The 19,791-nt window shown below is 42.8% G+C and overlaps 1 protein-coding gene across 1 annotated transcript in view; it reads right to left on the bottom strand.

Moving 5' to 3' along the window:
* Nucleotides 1-10,597: 10,597 nt before the first annotated feature.
* Nucleotides 10,598-19,791, bottom strand: part of adamts3 (ADAM metallopeptidase with thrombospondin type 1 motif, 3) — a gene marked incomplete at its 5' end in the record, with an annotated part of 170,896 nt that continues 161,702 nt past the window's right edge. The window contains 2 exons of the mRNA XM_085180835.1: nt 10,598-15,154; nt 17,897-18,014. Coding sequence (XP_085036961.1) covers nt 14,685-15,154; nt 17,897-18,014 — 588 coding nt within the window. The remainder of the gene's footprint in view (nt 15,155-17,896; nt 18,015-19,791) is intronic.

Below are 19,791 nucleotides of genomic sequence, written 5' to 3'. Positions count from 1 at the left end.
CCAGTGGTTTGGCTTTTCAGATGAAAGACGACAGGGAGATCTTGGCCAAAGAGGCACCATTACTCCAACCAAAGCTGTCCAAAGGCCAAAGACAACTACTTCCATGCACTTGTGTTTGTAGCTGAGGTGATGATGTCTATCCAGCTCATACAATGGCTTGCAAAAGTATTCAGCCCCCTTGAGTTTTCCCACATTTGGTCACATTACAGCCACAAACATGAATCAATTTTATTGGAATTCCACATGAAAGACCAACACAAAGTGGTGAAAACGTGGAACGAAAATCAGACATGATTCCAAACATTTTTTACAACTAAATAACTGCAAAGTGGGGTGTGTGTAATTATTCAGCCCCCTGAGTCAATACTTTATAGAACCACCTTTTGCTGCAGTTACAGCTGCCAGTCTTTTACGGTCTGTCTCTACCAGCTTTGCACATCTACAGACTGAAATTCACTGTATATGACATTTTGCGGGTGGTAAACACAGGCTGTTGTCGACTCAAAATGAAAGGTCCTTTGATCCTCGCATTCACAACCACAGCAAGAACAGACCCAAAGAAATTACAGGATGTCACGCAGAGCTTCAGGGGAGGAACAAAGCCACGAGGGAAAACAGGCAGGTCCAGATAGACCGAGATATAAGCTGTATATCTCCGGCATTATCAGAAAAATTGACAGTGGAGAAGCTCGCGGCCCTTCTGAGAAATTGAAGAGACTTCAGTGTAATACTGTCATGATTCACAGACATGGCAACAGGTTTAACTCTGGATCCCATCATTATCATCAAGGCTTTCAGGCAGTTTGGGCAAAGCGGAACAAACTGAAAGTGGCGAGGGAAGACTCAGATGGGTTGTCACTTTTATTAACAACAAATTGTGCTGCACTGATCATATAACCGTGAAAGAAAGTAGGCAGATACTGAACAGTTAAGGGACGCACAGAGGCGGAGAGAAACACCGCAACGCAGCAATCAGGCTGTGAAAAACCAATGAAATCTGACAGAACCGCAGCTACAGAGTAGGCAGGTGCCCAGTTACATTCATCTCAACCTTGATGGGGCATGATTGAAGCGACTGCTATTAGGAGCAAGGGTCCTCCTGGCCTAACAAGCAACTACACAACTACTACAACTACAGTCTGTGCTATTCACCAGCAAGTCAACAGAATGACGCATGACAAGCAACTTGCTTTTCCTTTGGCTGTGGGCTAACCTTCACACTGCACACCCGCCGGCGCTCTCACATGCCACTTTAGTTCTTGTTTACACTCCCCTCCCAGCTAACCAGACAACCACGTGTGACCACATCTGCTTTCTCTGCCTCGATACTCCACTCTTGTATAATAGTATAATACTCTTCTACTCTGTTTCTTGTAATTTTGTGTAATTTCACACACGAATAACCCTGTGAGGAGCGAAACTATTCCCCCCTTAAGGGATAGTCTAAAACTATTGGAGCAAGCACTGAATTCTCTGTCATCTTAAGCTGAGTTGGCTATTTTACCAGGAGTGTACGCTGCATTTTAGAGGTACAGGAGAATAAGCTTGCCCACAGCAAGCCTGTAGGCATGTGTCAAAGACAGTATTTACAATCATGGAACAACACATGACCCGTCTCCATCCTTCTTAAATCATAGGCAGGAAAGGAAGCAGATAATCAACTCAGACATTTATTACATTTTTTTATATTATGTTAAATGTCATTAACTAAACATTTCCAGCTGTGGAAGTAATTGATTAATTTATGGTGCACAGTCTCCTTATGTGCCCTCCTAAATGGAGCTTAAGGGAGATTAAAAGCAGAATACATTAGAATACATTAGCCAGCAATGAGAAAAGATTGTTAGTGAAATAAAATTAGAATTGTGTTTTTTTTGTTTTTTGTTTTTTTTTTCCGCCTGTCCCATTTGGTTCTTTAGCCGTCAGAATTGTTGTCTGAAGACCAACAAGGATACCCAATGGATTTATTTTGCCAAATGGATCATCATGGCATTGCCGTATTGGTCCATTTGATCGACCTTTGTTTTTATTATTTATTTTATTTTCAGTTGTTACAGACGGGACAGACACGAGTGAGGGACAGGAAAGGGAGAAAGAAAGAGGAAGGAAAAGAAAAACAGAAGGGGAGAGGGACAGTGAGAAAGGGGGGAAGAAAAAATATCTCCGGGATCACCTGTTGAGAGAAAAAGAATAGAAAACAAGCAAAAAAAACAAAAAAACAAAACAAAACAATGCAACATACTATACACAACACCATCGCATTAATCTAGCTAAGTGTAAACAGCAGTAAATACTAAATATTGAATGTTGTTGTGCAGCACGCAGGACAGACAGCGCACAATGTGCTTTGAAGTAGCAGCCAAGAAAGGTGTGATTTAAGTCTACGAATAGTGAACACCCATGTGCACACCTGTGTGGATCGGCGCGCTTGTATTCAAATGGTTTCCCCATGTAATGGTCTGCTAGAGGATGTAGAGAGCCATAGCCCCGTCCCCCAGGGCATGAAGCAGGCATGGAGGAGATCCAGGCCCCAGACATCCAGAGGCCCCAGAGTGCAAGAGCCCAAGGAGGACCACCGGAGGGGCATCCGTGCCACCTTCATGGGAAGGGCTGAGGATCCCCAGATGAGGGGTCACCCAGTAGCCACCGGGCAGAAGCTAGAGGGGGCTGCACCGGCGTGCCCGCCGGCTCTGCCGGCAGCCAGCTGTGCCAGAGTGAACCGAGCCGCAGGCACAGAGGCCGGAGGCCCGAGGGCCCCCCGCGCCCCGGAAGAGGCCTGACCGAGCAGCAGGCGCCAGGCCCCACCAAGTAGCCACCGGGAGTGAGCTGGTACATACCTGAGCGCCCAGCCCCGGACACCAAGAACCACCAACGCACCGACCCCTGAGGGCATCAGTCACCGGCAGGGAGTGTGGTGAGGGGAGATAGGCCTCCACACTTTGGAGGGCCTTGGAGTTCCCAGAGAGGTGGAGTCTAAGACCCGACCTGACATATAGACACAGACAAACAGGCACACACAGACACAGACATGCATTCCCACCCTCATGCACACATATACAAACACTCAGCACTCACCCAACGCAGGAATAAACGTAAATGGACATGTACACACAATCACACTCCCCAAACATACTCTATATCCCGGGTCCAGGTATCCTCACCCCCAGAGATGGAAACGGCACCCAGACCCAAGAGATGTTACCCTTCCCTCCGGGGTGGAGGCAAGCAGACCGCCCCAGGCTCCGCAGCAGCAGGGAGGCCAATCGGACAGCCAGCATCTCTTCCCAGCCCCCCCGCCCCGATGGCTAGCAGAGAACAGGGGTGTGTTAAGACCCCATACCTCCCTCCTCCCGCTCAAATGTAGTGTTGCTGCGTGTTGCTCTAAAGTGTATTTAAAACAAGGGAGAGCATGGTGCTGCTGCCAGAGAGCAGCAGGTGTTAGCACGGCCCCTCCCGAGAACCCTCAATGTCTACATGGATTTAAAATTGAGAGGTGGGCACCGGCGCCAGAGGCAGGTCTGAATACACAGACCGTCTACTGGACGCCGTTAACGTGCCCACCCTCAAGGCCCTATATATATATATATATGTGTGTGTTATGAGAGTGTAAGTAATGTGGATGTCTAAGTTGTGAGATAAAATTGAGGCACAGGTGGCCAGAAGAGGACAGAGGGGGGGGGAATGTCTCCCCTGCACCCTGGTGACACACCCGCACCCCAAAGCCCTACCTGTGTGGGTGGGTGTGGTGGAGCGTGAAGAGGGAGGCAGCCGGGGATGGGGAGGAAAAGAAGGGAGGGGAGGGTGTCCCTCCCTAGGGCCAGCTCCCCCGCTGACCCCAATATGCACCCCCGTCCTCTGGTATCCACCAAGGCAAGGGAGCCCAGGCCCATCCAGACCGGGGCCTACGGCAGCAACACCGCCAAGCCCCACAGGACCCGGGGCAGCCCACTCTACCCCACCGCAGAGGAAACTGTACCCACCCCAACATTCAATCATCTCCCAGACTACACAAGACACAGACACCCAGGTTAAGTTTATTCTCCACCTCTCCTATGTCTCTCCCCCACCTGCAGAGTGGACTCCTGCAAAGATGGAACAACCTCCCTGCCAGTTCAAGAGCCCCCCGGTTAGGCTGATGCACAAGAGGCCCCCTGCGCCAGGGCTGAGCCCCCGTGCACCCACCCGCCCACAACCTCGGCGACACACCGACGAGGACCGAAGCCCCCAAGGCCCAGCCAGAGCCCCAGCACGGAGGCGAAGCACCCCCGAACGCCAAACCCCCATTGTGTTTTTTTAAATAGAAAATCAATATTTTATTGTTTTCACCTTTTACACGTTTGAATCTCAAGCTACTAAACTTATTAATATAAATAATACTCACAGCGAGCATTCGTCCGCAGTCAGACGCCAAACGTTTGCATCGTCCTCTGACATGCGCAGTAGCGTTATCTTAAAATTTCCAGTGTGCAACGACACTCGCTCGAATATGCGCAATTAGTAATATAGCCTCAACTCGACACAAATAATGATAATTATTATTATATTTTGCATAAGACTGTTAAATATTTTGGTTAAACATGAGATGTGGTCAAAAATGAATGAATAAAAGAAACACACCTGAACGAGTGATGAAGATGATCCCCACAGACGCCTCTGTTGTTGTCAGTGATGCCACGATGAAAATCTCTTATTTTTAGAATAGAAATGACAGAAACAATTAGTTGTGTAATCGAGCTCTATATATTTATTTATTTACAATCCAGCTAAACAGCATTTTAAACTGTTAACATATATGTTTAATATTTAACATATACATTCGAATAATTATTATTTATAATTAATAATTATAATTTTTAAGTTTCTGGGGGTTTTTTTTGGGGGGGGGGGTATTCTGTTTTTGCAGGTTATATTTATCATTCCTGCATCATGTATGTTTATATGTTGCAATTTGAATCAAAAACATGAGAAGTATTATATAGTTTTCTAATTTTGACAACCGAGGTTGCGTTGCATCATTATTAGCATTATTTCTGAAGAATTGCATCATGTACAGATAATATTTTATGAAATCCCCCTGCAGAAAATTTGCATCAATAATTTTTTAGAATTTTAAATTTAAAAAAGTGCGGTCATCGGGTCATCGGGATACAAACAAGCTGTACTCTCTCTGCATTTAATCATTAGTTATCATTAATCTCTGGTTCTCTTCTACTGTGTCTTTGCCCCCTCGCCTCAACAGCTCACACTTCCCTGAGCCTGGTTCTGCTGGATGTTTCTTCCTGTTCAAAGGGAGTTTTTCCTTCCCACTGTTACCAAGCCTGGCTCATAGGGGGTCATATGATTGTTGCAGTTTCTCTGTGTTATTGTAGGGTCTTCACTTTACAGTATAACTGTGACTGTTGTTGAGATTTGGTGCCACATAAATAAAATAGAATTGAACCGTTGCAAGAGCTTGGTTCGCATTGCCGGCAATAAGCCGGACTCGTTCCCGGTGGGTGATGGGCTCCGCCAGGGCTGCCCTTTGTCACCGATTCTGTTCATAATTTTTATGGACAAGATTTCTCGGCGCAGCCAAGTGGCGGAGGGCTTTCACTTAGGTGGCCTCAGAATCTCATCTCTGCTTTTCACAGATGATGTGGTTCTGTTGGCTTCATAGGGTGAGGGCCTCCAGCTCGCACTGGAACGGTTCGCAGCCGAGTGTGAAGCAGCGGGAATGAGGATCAGCACCTCCAAATCTGAAGCCATGGTTCTCAGCTGGAAAAGGGTGGAGTGCCCACTCCGGGTCGGGGATGAGTTCCTGCCCCAAGTGGAGGAGTTCAAGTATCTCGGGGTCTTGTTCGCGAGTGATGGGAGAAGGGAGCCGGAGATCGACAGACGGATTGGTGTTGCACCGGTCCGTCGTGGTGAAGAGGGAGCTGAGTGTAAAAGCGAAGCTCTCAATTTACCGGTCGATCTACGTCCCTACCCTCACCTATGGCCACGAGCTGTGGGTAGTGACCGAAAGAACGAGATCGCGGATACAAGCGGCGGAAATGAGCTTCCTCTGAAGGGTGGCTGGCCTCTCCCTTAGAGATAGGGTGAGAAGTTCATCAGCCATCCGGGAGGAGCTCAGAGTAGAGCCGCTGCTGCTCCACATCGAAAGGAGCCAGCTGAGGTGGTTCGGGCATCTGACAAGGATGCCTCCTGGGTGAGGTGTTCCGGGCATGTCCCACCGGGAGGAGGCCCCGGGGCAGACCCAGGACACGCTGGAGAGATTATATCTCTCGGCTGGCCTGGGAACGCCTTGGTGTTCCCCCGGATAAGCTGGAGGAGGTGGCTGGGGAGAAGGACCGCGACCCGGCCTCGGATAAAGTGGATGAAGAATTGAATTGAGTTTATTTTCTTCTGACAAACTTGGTCTTAAAAAGAAAACCGAATGAACTGAGAAACAACACATCATCAGGTTTCCCCGGATCTGTTATTGATGTTAAGCTGCTCAGAGACGCTTTTCTTTGTAGAACTACAAAGATGTAAATGTGCTGGGTCTTTTTTCACATGCATTTCTTTTTGTTATTCTCAATGCCACTTATCACAAATGCTTGATTGTAGTTATTGCTGCCAACGTAATTTAAATTCCATCTTGTATTTTCTCAGGTTTTCTTAGTCTAATATTAAGAATTGATAAAATATTGAATTATAAAATTGGATCAGGTACTGTGCTGTCACAGTACTGTACATAAAAGCATCTGACTGTTCTTTTAATGTTCAGGTCTGACTGTAGCCTGTAGAGTCCCAAACATGCTGATAACAAAAAACCACAGAGGAAGGTTTGGCTGAGTCTGTAAGTATATCAAGCATGAACACATCACAGATTTAGTCTGAATACTTGTGTAAATGTTATTCTCTCCTTGCAGGCATTTGTATAAAGACAGCAAATTATGCAGAAGCTCTTTTCTTTGTCCCATTTTTAATTTCTGAACAGAAGGACTTTCCATATAAACATCAGGGTGGCACACCAGCACGATCAGTCCATTTTCACCTGAGGAAAACCTCCCCCTCTTTTACTTTGTATGAGAATGTCACGTTTAACGCACAAAAAAGGGAAAAGAATAAAAAAAAGAAAGAGCTGTCAGCCTTTTCATTCCTCAATTAGACAAACACACACAATGAGAGCCTGTGTCAGTGCTCAGGCTGTGCCCACGTGGTGGCCTTCCCCCGGGATGGACGCTGCAAAAACTGTCAATACAAAACCATCCATCTGTTCTCTGAGCGGATCTATGGAATTACAGCACAGACGCTGTTAAAACGCCTTTCTCTCTGTGAGGCGGCTCCTCTCTGCACATCTGATTTCAGACCAGTGATCTGTTACCCAGTGGGCCTGTGACAAAATCTGATTACAAACCATTTTCACAGCAGCCGTGTCGATACAAGAAGAGTAAATACGCACAGGCGTCAATAATCACATTACTCAACGTGAATGAAAATTCACTCATTTCAGTCCTAACACAGTGTTTACCTGTTATTTCATTTCAAAATGACTGCTGGGTTGTTTCGGGCCTTAATTGTTATTTCATCATCGTCTCAGTCCCACGTGGAACTACAGGACACTGCAGTGTCACAAACCACAAATCATCAGGTAATAAATATATTCAAAAAGAACAAAGAGAGAAAAAACAGAAGCACTGAAGGTTTCAGGAGGTTTTTAAGATGCTAAATTTGGGCTAATACGCTAAAATAATCTGTTTCCTATGTTTTATTATATAATTTTATAACCCAGAAAACACTGAAAGCATTTCCTTGAAAGCACAATACATTCAAATTTAAGAAACTACAGCAGCAGCATTACAGGTAAAATCCCACATGACTGATTCTCCTTCCTTTATTTGTCCCTTCTTTTCCAATGATTGTGAAGGAGGATTCTTCAGCAGTGTATCATCTAGACGCCTCACTGACGAGTCGAAGGTGCAGCCGGTGAGAATAAAGCCTGAAAAAAGTTTGTGATGAAAAGAAGAAGTCAGGCACGGATGGCTTTTCTGTAGCAGACTCATTACACGCTCCTGCAGCAGCCACCCAAATCCACAGCGGTTCATAGTGCGTCAGTCAAGAGGCCGTGCACTGTCATCACTCGTGCACAGTTGCTATTGTTGCTGTTGTTTGCACAAAAAATATATAATTATGCTGCTTTTTGTGGAGATCTCCTCACAAAACATATTAATTAGATGAGAGAAGCCATGAAAAAGCTGTTATTAATTTAATATATGCGTCTATTCAGTGTGCCATGACAGAGTAATTAACTTGTAGTGGCTTTTGTGTTCTCTGGATTAATACACGCAACCCCCTCAACTTCCCAGCTGCTCATCTTTTTCTCATTTTGCGGCACTGTGACAGAGGCAGGAAGTCCTAACTGTGGCGGCCCTGTGTCACCTTCTATCCTTTCTGCTCTTGTATTTGTGGGGTAGAGCTCAGAGGCTCACCTGCAGTAATTTGCCTTACCTTTTATCTGAGTCCTTTTGCTTCAGCCTCTCAGAGACGATGCAGTGCTGAGCAAAGAGCTGAATTTGTATATTTTTAGTATTTGGAAAGGAAAGGTGTAAACTGAACAACTTCAGTTCATCTTGGCACTGATTCTCTACGTTTCTGGAACTCTGCTGAAGCCGTTGTTCATGTGTAAAATCATCGCAGGGTGTTTTTGGGATTGAGATGTGCCAACGATCATTTTCAGCTCATCAAACCATTCGCTGACCCCTCGTGACCTATGGACGGGGTCTTTAACATCCTGGAAGAGACTACTTCCAGCACAATAGGAAGTTTTCATCTTAGGATGATTGTGGTCACTCAGCACAGTGATTTTTCAGAGGCCCTCTTCTTTAAGGCGAGTGCTCATAACAGAACTGCGCCACTCCCTCATCGCCAGGACAATAGATCAGGTTTTTCCTACACCAGCGTGTGGGCAAAGCAATTTTAGGAAGTGTCAAAGGATATTAACACCAGTGAGATACTGGCTTCTGTCAAGCAAGCAGCCACACGCAGCTATTGTTGCTGCTGTCACACTTATTAAAAGCAAGACCAGAATCCTGCTGCACAGAATTTATTTAAGGAAAACACGGTACAAGGTGCACGCACTGATTTTGATTTTTTGAGGACATTTTTGTTAAATCTAGGAGGAAATTCAGTGTAAGGATGAAAAATGTTTTGCTGCACATGTAATACAACATAATAGCTGGTTTACAAAGGAGGGCGTTCATCAGCAAGGGTGGAACGTGGTGAGAACATGAAATCTACAGTGGGATGCAAAAGATCGGGCAACCTTGTTAATAGCCATTATTTTCCTGTATAAATCGTTGGTTGGTACAATAAAAAATGTCAGTTAAATATATCACATAGGAGACACACACAGTGATGTTTGAGAAGTAAAATGAAGTTTATTGGATTTATAGAAAGTGTGCGATAATTGTTTAAACAAAATCAATTCAATTCAATTCAATTTTATTTATATAGCGCCAAATCACAACAAAAGTTGCCTCAAGGCGCTTCATAGATACAGAGAAAAACCCAACAATCATATGACCCCCTATGAGCAGCACTTTGGCGACAGTGGGAAGGAAAAACTCCCTTTTAACAGGAAGAAACCTCCGGCAGAACCAGGCTCAGGGAGGGGCGGGGCCATCTGCTGCGATTGGTTGGGGTGAGAGAAGGAAGACAGGATGAAAGACAAAGATCAGGCAGGCGCATAAATTTGTGCACTGTTGTCATTTTATTGATTCCAAAACCTTTAGAACTAATTATTGGAACTCAAATTGGCTTGTTAAGCTCAGTGACCCCTGACCTACATACACAGGTCGATCCAATAATGAGAAAGAGTATTTAAGAGGGTCAATTTAAGTTTCCCTCCTCTTTTAATTTTCTCTGAGTAGCAACACGGGGGTCGCAAAACAACTCTCACATGACCTGAAGACAAAGCTTGTTCACCATCATGGTTTAGGGGAAGGACACAGAAAGCAGCACCAAAACCTACAACAACTGCCTCCAAAGCTCATACTGTACATGTAAAAGAAGACATCTATCAATCCCGTCAGCAACTCAAAACATCGCTTAATTGTGATACAAGGAAAAGGCAGGAAGCTGTGATCAATGAGTAATGGGTTGCCTTTTAATTTGAAGGAGACGAAGACTTTGGAGTGCAGGAAAATGGCTTTAGTGTCGTTGTGAAAAGGAAAAGTGATACAATGTTATGTTTTTAGTCTGGATTTCATTAAAAAAGCCAAAAGCAGGGAACCATCGCTGACACATGATTGGTCTTTTAGTTAATAAAAGAAATTAAGCATGATGATCAAAATCTCTGAATATGCGTTCGTGGTTTTTTGTGTGTCTGTCGTGTTCTGAACAATCCAAAGATATCCAAAGAGACAGGATGTTATACAGACTGCAGGAGCTCTGGGATTATTTTATATTACTGTTATTACTATGCAAATATGCAAATGTACTGTTTATAAGATTGGGGAAACCTGCAGTCAGCTGAGACTGAAGAAGTCACTTGGATGAGTGACGAAACGTTTCTCCCAGAAAACATACGTCCAGATGAACAGAATCAATTTTTGGAGATTTATTTTCCTGGATGATTGAGAATGCATCAAGACTGTTATTACTACATACCAAGAATATCTTTTTTCTGCATCAATTCACTTCCCAGAAGAAAAAGCAACGGTGGAACGAGCCGAAGGCAAGAACACAGACTAGATAATTATTTCTTTTATTGCTATGTGCTCCCCATTACAACAAACAGCATCAGTAGTGTACACTTCAATCTACACAAATACATAGTAAAGCAAATAGAACAGAGAGTGACTTGCGTTCATGACAATCCAATACTTCAATGCATGGACAGCACAGGGGTATTGATACAGTACATGGAAAATCCTATGCAATAACAGCTGTCTGAGGCTCAGGGATTGTCAAAGTAACATCTACGGCTACTCTATTTATCATTACAAGCTCTCTATAGCATTAGCAGCAGTGTTTATAGGCAGCAAGTAAATGATGTGAAAAGAACTGGGGAGAAAAATGAACTACAAACAGCATAAAACAGCTTTACTGGCGCTACGCTATAAAATAAAGCATCTGTCTGGTCAGTTCACGCTGCTGTGTTGCAACGACTCGGATAAAGACTTCTACAAAACAGCTGTGAAAAAACAGCTTTCTGACAAGTAAAACATCTCAAAAATGAGCATGTATATTTACATCTAATTGTTTGCAAAAACAATGTCATTTCTAGTCTACTGTGTTTGTTAACAAGCACAAATCTGCTTCCAATGTGAAAATATGACCGGAGAAAGAGGTGATCAGTTTTCAATGGTTTATCCAATGCAGCTTATCGGCCGGCTGCTGCGCACGCTGTGACAACAAAGCAGAACCCTTTAACTTTCAATAAATATTTATGCACTCAATGCTATATACATGTTCTATACATTGGCACACAGGACTGAGTGTGGATAGTTGCAAGCTGTTTCTTTGCTGAAAACACAAATCTGTGCCTTTTGCTATTGCAGTCAGATGCATGGTGGTTGCAAGGAAATCCACTTATAAATAAATAGCTTTCTCTCTCCAAAACCTTTTTCCACCTTAATAAAAAAGCCATTTAGAGAATACTTTGGAAAGAAAGATGTTCCACATACAGTAAGTCTTTTTTTTAAATTCCAGCTTATTGTACTTACAACAAAGCTTTGTTCCTGCAAACATAAAACGTACCAGAGAACCTTGTTCAGGCTAATTATGAAGGGATCTAACGAGCTCCAAAGGCCATTAAGCAATTTTTATATTAAAACTGAATGACATGGCTCTGTATTGGCAGACTGTGAAAGGGTTGCTCAATTTTCCAAGCTCAGTACTGACAGATTACATTGTTTTAGCTCTTCATAAAAAAGCTAAAAGCACAGCTGGAACAAACAGCTGGGTGGTGAAGACAGTGAGAGATGGCGGGGACTCCTGAGCTAAAATAAGTTGGACTTCATTGCAGGGCAGAATATTTAATGTGTCTAAAAGTTAAAGATAATGTCTGCATCGCTGTATTTGTTTTTTTTTTGAGTTTGTCTGGTCCCTAGTGTACGGAAGAGGATTAGGGCCAGTGGAAAAAAGAATCTGAGAAAAAAGTCAGAATTCTGAGATTAAAGTCGGAAGTCTGAGATTAAAGTCGGAAGTCTGAGATTAAAGTCGGAAGTCTGAGATTAAAGTCGGAAGTCTGAGATTGAAGTCGGAAGTCTGAGATTGAAGTCGGAAGTCTGAGATTAAAGTCGGAAGTCTGAGATTAAAGTCGGAAGTCTGAGATTGAAGTCGGAAGTCTGAGAATGAAGTCGGAAGTCTGAGATTAAAGTCGGAAGTCTGAGATTAAAGTCGGAATTCTGAGATTAAAGTCAGAATTCTGAGAAAAAAAGTCAGAATTCTGAGATTAAAGTCAGAAGTCTCAGATTAAAGTCGGAATTCTGAGATTAAAGTCGGAAGTCTGAGATTAAAGTCGGAAGTCTGAGATTAAAGTCAGAAGTCTGAGATTAAAGTCGGAAGTCTGAGATTAAAGTCGGAAGTCTGAGATTAAAGTCAGAAGTCTGAGATTAAAGTCAGAATTCTGACTTTTTTTCCTCAGAATTCAGGAATAGATGAAAAAAAAAAGACGTGCCCACTTTTTCCCAGTGGCCCCAATCCTCTACCGTACTAGTGGTCAAAGGTCAACTAATGCAGCTTTAGTTATTAGGCTCACCTGTGAATGCAAACACAATCTAACACAGCAGTTCTGCTAACAATTCATCATGTTTACTCTTTGCTGACATTCCTTAAAGGTTCTTATGATTTTACCTGATTATGGAGGTTTCGGGCAGCGAGGATGTGTAGGCTACATAGGCTGCCTCCCTTCCTTCCCACATCACTGCCCTCTACGACCTCAATAACAAACACAAACAGAAAGCTTCATAGGACAAGGATTTATAGCGGTGTGTTGATATCGGATTGCATTTCTTTTCACAGGTTAACAAAAAGTCACGGTAAAAGTGAGGCTAAAGTAAAAACACATTTTACATGTATTATGAATAATTTTGATCCTTTGACCTGAGTGTTGTATGGTCTATTTTATATGACATACAGCGCTGAGAGGTGCATGCTCTTTAGTTGGTTCTCTTCTTTGCCCTTAAGTATTTCTGAGAAGAAGAGAAAAAACATGGAACAAAGCTAAATTTGAAAGGCAGCCAGCTTGGTGCAGCGAAGCGACTGTTAGCAAAAAGTGAGCTCTGTCTAACAAAGCTGTTTCTGTACTAAACACAGAAACAGGATGAATGCTTCGGTGCTGATAGGTGGTGTTTTCTTTGGACAGAGCCGGTTAGCTTTTTCCCATGTTTTCAGTGTTTATGAAAAACTAACTTAATTGTATACAGAGGGTATCAAACATCTCGTCTCTCTGCACTCTGACTTTTCTTTAAGTTAACAGAAACCCTCATGGCATTCTGAAAGGAAAGCTATATCAATAATCAGTCAATAATCCCTTTGTGAACAGTCCCTGGAAGGGTAAACACTGGCACCAACATCTGTCAGAACTGGTTAAAAATGTATTTGAAAGCATCCCACTTTCTTAAAATAATACTGATATTTTCATGTACAGCATTTACAGGAAGCTTTATAAATAGTGCGTTGGGGAAATTCATCTCTGTCCGTGTTTCATATTCACTTAAAGTACGGTAAATCATTTTTCACTGAATACTTTGACGGCTGAACTTTCTGTGAGTCGAGCTTTAACGTTCGATTTCTGGCAAGAAAACCGGCAGTTTGTAACATTCAAGTAGTGGGAACTCTCAGCTGTATCAGATGATCTTTGACTATTGTTCATTTTAAAATGACACCGAACTCTGACATCTACCTCAAAGGTCACAATGTGGGGACAGGATATAAATGCAATCAATTAAAACGCATCGTAAAGCTGAGATTTATCCAAAAAGAACCAACGTGGCAAACATGGCCTTTAGTGGAGTCACTTTTTAAATGAACTGAAATGCAAGAGGCATCTATTTCTATACTCTCTGAGTTCTACTAAATCTACACAGCTGAATTAGCTCTGGTCTCTGCACCTGCTCACACTTTCTCTCTGGATATCTGCAGCAGCGTCTGCAGGCAGCAGGGGTCTGCTTTATTCAGTAACGAGACCAGGCGACAGCTTGTCCGGAGGGGGAACGCAGACACCTTCCTCCACCTGCTCTCTCAGTTTTCACTGTGCAGGTGACGTTAGAGAAATTTTGCCTGAACAAGTGAACAAGGCGATAAAACGAAATAAATGTCAGACATCGGGAATGCATGAGTCAGAGCAACAAACATCTTTTGAATACTGAACTGTCCTTTGGCTGTTTTGTATCCCTGAAAGTATTCACTATGAACGTAATTTAGCTTTTCATTTGACGCGGTTGAAAACTCCGTGTGGCCTCTACACCTTAAATTATTTCATATTTGTTTCATATTAATATAGAAGTATGAGGGCAAAGTAGCACGGCTGTTTCAGCCTCAGTAATCTGGAAGCTGCAGGTGGTTAAAGAGATATTTAGAGTCCGTATCAGGGTCAAATTCTTACAAAGTGAACCAGCACTTTTCTTTCTCTGTGTTTCTGGTGTGAGAAGACTCAGGATGAAGCTGGATTATCTACTGTACATTACGAGTCCTAAAGGCAAAAGCTACGACTTTCATCGCTCCACTTCAGAATATGCCACAGGCTGCCGACTGTCCACCAAACTGCTTGACCTTTGACCCTGAGTAGGAGCAGCCTGGGTGGACAGCTTCCTGTCAGTGAGGTCCGCATGTCGTGGAACCCGCCTTGGTGCTGTAGTGATCTTTGATGGGGTTTTCTTAACCGGAGCAGGCGTGGTGATGTGTTTCGCTGCACCGCCCGATGTGGCGGATCCTTTGCCCGCGCCTTGTTTCCCACCGCGAGTGCCGTTGGCCGCTGCTGCGGCCGTTAATGTCTCAAGGAGCTGCGAGGCTGATCCGAAGCGAACGTGTTCCTCGGTCTCAGCCGCCTCCGCGAACATAGACAGGGCTCCGGTGCGCTTAGTGCAGGAGTCGCAGCACAGCTTGTTGTAGCCTGGGATAGAGCAGTATCTCGCTAACACCTCCATTTGGCAGAAGATGGATTTGTCCCCATTACACGGCTCATCTGTAAGTCAAAGAGCATACAGTGTAAGCTCGCCGCAGCGTCAAAACTCTGCAAAGTTTAAATGGCCTTGGAAAGAGATCAAAAAAGCAGAAAGGGATGCCTCACAAAGCGCAGAGGCGTTGCTTTTAATTAGAGACTGACAGCAAAGACAGTGTGCACATTCTCACAGTACATCCAGCAGAACGATGCTCATTTTGTTCTGCCTGGATGGAGATGTGACCCAGTTTCTTTCACTACTGTACAAACCAATTCCAAGCGTGTTTGGTGTTGGCTCTGGTTCATGCTTTCAGGAACCAGAACTTCATTCAAGTCAGTCTCTGCTTTTCTTTCTCTAACAAATAATAAGTGCTGAGTGTTGCTTAACAAGACTCACATCTGTCCTAAAACGACTTCCAGAGACTCTTCTGAGCACATGCATGAAAATGTCTCAGGTCTAATAAGAAACATCTTTTACCTTGTTTAATATTTTGGCATTCAATTGCTCCCCTTTAACACAAAAATGCAAAATAAGTACCTTCATCTCTGCTAAAATTATAAATAAATATGCACGGCAACATGGTAAAGATTTAAAGTAAAGGTAATAATCGCACAGCAGCATCCGCCCTCTTTAAAGGCCAAACAAACCACAGACGTTTTGTTTATTCAAACCTCTTCTTCTTCTTCTCCTTTTTGAGGGACGATGTTCTACATAAACTCCCAGCATGCACAGATAAAATAAACACATGCATCTCGCCGACTTATGAGTGTGCTACATTATTATTATGATGAGATGTATCTCTGTAACTTAAATACTGACTTGGCATTTATGTATGCAGCGACATTTACAAATGACTTGCACTTCCACTGACACGATCAATAAAATACGCTCGTTTAAAAATCTGTGTGCTGTCTCAGAAAGGCCACGTAGGGGCTTAGCGCGGGTTATTAAAATCAGAAGAAGGCCCATGAAAAGGTTTGGATTTGGCAGGATTCTGGATTCTGCTGATTTTCATCACTGTTGTAAACAAACACAAAGCTTTTGGGGGTTTTGTCTCATTTTGTTTTCACTGCACGTTGTCCTAGAAAAGTGACACACAATCTATAAATTTCATGTTTGTGATCGTGTCCTGTCACGGCTGTACAAACAGGTCAACTCTTGACTTTAGTAACCTGTTAAACGTCCTTCAGCAGCAGCATGTTAGCTTCTCATAGATACCAAACTGTTTCAACGACATCACTGGACAGCCCCCTTCAAACATGTCACAGCATCTCACTCGTCCTGACTTTAACACGATGTTTCGTCTCCTAAACGCTAAGCCAGCCTCCTGCCTTGAGTTGTTTTTTTATTTTTGTTGAATACAAGTCACCCAGACCCTGCATGCTTTGGTGTGCATTGTAGCTTAAGAGTTACACTTTTGTCCCATCTGTTCGCTAAAAGCTATCCTAGAAATCTTGTGTGGAACATTCAGTTCTTTTGAAAAACTGAGATCTGCCAAAATACAGGTTTTTATTTCTACACTGGACATAACATAGTTTTTATTTTATTGTAGAGCTTTCTGCAGGTTAACCTCAGGTTCTTTACAGATCTTTGCAGGACTGTTGGCGAACTTCCTTCACATCTTGTCTCATTGCAGATTAATGAACAAAGAATATTTGGAGCATCTCTAAAAAGTTTCTTCTAAGGTTGTGTGACAGGTTTCAAAACAACCAACAGCAGCAGACTTTGTCATTAACCTTTGTATGTTTCTATTTGTATATTAAGCACAAGCTAATTAACACATAATGCACTTATGACATTGTACGCTCTACAAAGTTTCCCCTCAGAATAGAAAGTGAGCGATTATGCAGTTTACTTAATGAAGACACAAACATATATTTCTGTGTTATTAGATCTATAAATGAGATTTCGATCAAAGCAGAATTGAATGATTCCTTCGGCTTCACTTGCCTTCATGCATTTCAAACCAAAGTCTAGCAAACATTCGTGCAGGCGCCTTCCTGTGCTACCACACTTTTTGTGGGGTGAAGCAATTTCATACAGACGCTGGACACTTGTCATCGCAGCAGCTCCAACTGGAAGAATGACGTTAGCAGCAAAGTTAGAGTAATAATGTGTTATTGCTTCACAAATGTTATTGTCTGGGCTTTAAATCACTAAAGGAAATGACTTTAAATGTGACAGGACGGCATGTTTCAGTCGATAAAAGCATGTAAAAGGACGCACTGTTAACATCTGAATACATTTTTCTTCCTTCAAGCAGCGACTGATTTAATTTTCGAAGCTGCACAAAACTCGAAGTCTGAATCAATCACGGGAAATGCTTAAATGAAGTTTTACTGTTGTTGAGATGTCAGCAGAGATGCTTCCGTCTACCTGGTCGTGAACTGCACTCACCATGAACAATGTTGGTGCTTTCTAATGAATTATTGCAGGCTAGATGTTCACTATTTTGAATTGGGCCGAGCCCGTTTCGAGGGGCTGCTGATCGATTTTCCTTTTCATTTAAAAATAAATGGAAACCGTCGGCTGGCTGCGAGGTCAGAGGAAAATGCAAGATTTGTTAATTTTTTATGAAGGACATATAATCTGCTAAAATGAAGAGCAAATGACATGCATTATGTATTTTGTCTAGAGGACCTGCTGGACTGAAAGACGGGCATGCTCGAATTATTGATCATGTGGAGGGAAGCACAATGTGCTGAAATGTTAATGGAGTCAATTAAAAGAAGACGCTGCATGTTTGCACCATCAGACATTCTTACCGTTGCAGGCTCCAGGTTTGCACGGCCTCACGTGTTCGGGCTTTTCTCCGTTACACTGATCTCCAATCCGGCAGGTGATCAAACGCCTTTCTATCCCCTCTCCACACGTCACAGAACACTGAGCAAGTTTGAAAAGAAGAAAAGTGATAATTCAAAAAGAAACAACACTTCTTACTTTCCTCAGAGTTTTATATGTCAGAAAACTATCCTGGGAATACATCGCACAACTAAAGTATTTTGTCTGCGTCTCACTTTGCCTGTAGCTTCAGTGACATCTGTATTTTGTACCCAGGGAGTCTGGTGATGATGATGATGATGATGGTGGTGAATTAACAAACTTAAAGCCCTCAAATGAAGCCAAACAGCATCTGAAATCTCAACAGGCCCAGGTGGAGAGATCCTCTTTCTTCTGTTACAACATTTTGAATAATTTATTGATAAACCTGCAATATTGAAGCAATCAATCGCATCACCTGTGGCCCCGTGTGTGACACGTGGCTTTCTACCCAACCTTTAAGTTTGGCCACTGAGACCAGAAACAAACGTTTCCCTTTGTTGTGATCGGTTAGAAAGACGACATCAAAACCTCAAATTAAACTGCAATTAATAATGTGAGAACTGGTGAAGCAGCAAACACACCATTAATTATTTGGTGGATCTTTGTCTCATGTTTTAGTCTGAGATCTCCTGTGAACGTGAACGTCAGCAAAATAATTGAAACTTGTGCACGAAAACACAGAAAACTGCAACTTTTGTCTAATTTGGCTAATTTCATGAGATTTTGTCCAAACATATTCCATCAACCATGAAGTAAAAAAGCATGTTTTTATGATTTAAAAACATCTTTAATTTACCAACAAATTATTAAAGAAACTGCACCACTAAACTGTACATATACTATACATATATATATATATATATATATATATATATATATATATATATATTAGGGGTGCAACGATACACAAAATTCACGGTTCGGTTCGGTTCGATACTTTGGTGTCACGGTTCGATATTTTTTCGATACAAAAAAAATGTTCATGCCTTTTTATTAATTTGTCATTTATTAAATTTTCACGGCACATTCTGCACCACATCTCTGTGCGTTCATCATTTGTTTGAAGCCAGCTCACCTCCTGCAACCACTTTTCAGAGAATACGCGCTTCTTTTGTGGTTCGGACTCCTTCTGACATTTCTTTGGAGGTGGAGGAACATCACAGTAACTGCTTAAAGGAGCTTCTTCGACATCTTTAAGAGTTCTAAACAAATGTCTGTCCTCCTGAAAATCTTATGTACGCAAACACGCGTTGCAACTTCTTATCTTGTGCGGGTTTTTATTTTGACAGCGAATGCGCACCTGCGGACCACTTATGTGCAGCCCTGGTTATTTAGCTCGTCATATTGCAGCCACAGAAATTCTTTTGTCCATGAAACCATAAAGCTGCACTTTCTTTTTTCCTTATAGTCTGATTTGTCATAACCTTTCCGTTTTGTGGTAAGCTTTTCTTTGGCTGTCACTTCTTCACCCTGACCTGTCTTATTTGGCTCAGCAGAACTAAAATATATATCCTGCTGCTTTTACACACGCACTAACATAACGCTCAGCGATTCTCTGCGCGATCAACCTCTCACATGTTTAAGCTGCGGGAGATTTCACTTGTCATGTTTGCATAGTAAGCTAACGATTGATAAGACGATGTCAGAGGAATTGGTGCGCAAATTATCATCACTCACCAATCAGTACTGTCGCTCTCTATACACAGTTCACGCGATTGCAAAGTGAAAGCAAAAAACAAGCGCAAATTCAAACGCGATTTCAGTATGTCACATATTGACAGTGGCCGATGCCAATGACATAATTACCCAGCTACATTTCCAAAAGAATGCAAAAGCA

The sequence above is a fragment of the Neolamprologus multifasciatus genome, chromosome 12 (assembly GCF_963576455.1).
Source record: "Neolamprologus multifasciatus chromosome 12, fNeoMul1.2, whole genome shotgun sequence".
Taxonomy (NCBI): domain Eukaryota; kingdom Metazoa; phylum Chordata; class Actinopteri; order Cichliformes; family Cichlidae; genus Neolamprologus; species Neolamprologus multifasciatus.
The sequence above is the reverse complement of the archived record's forward strand: the minus strand, read 5'-3'. Positions and strand labels throughout refer to the sequence as shown.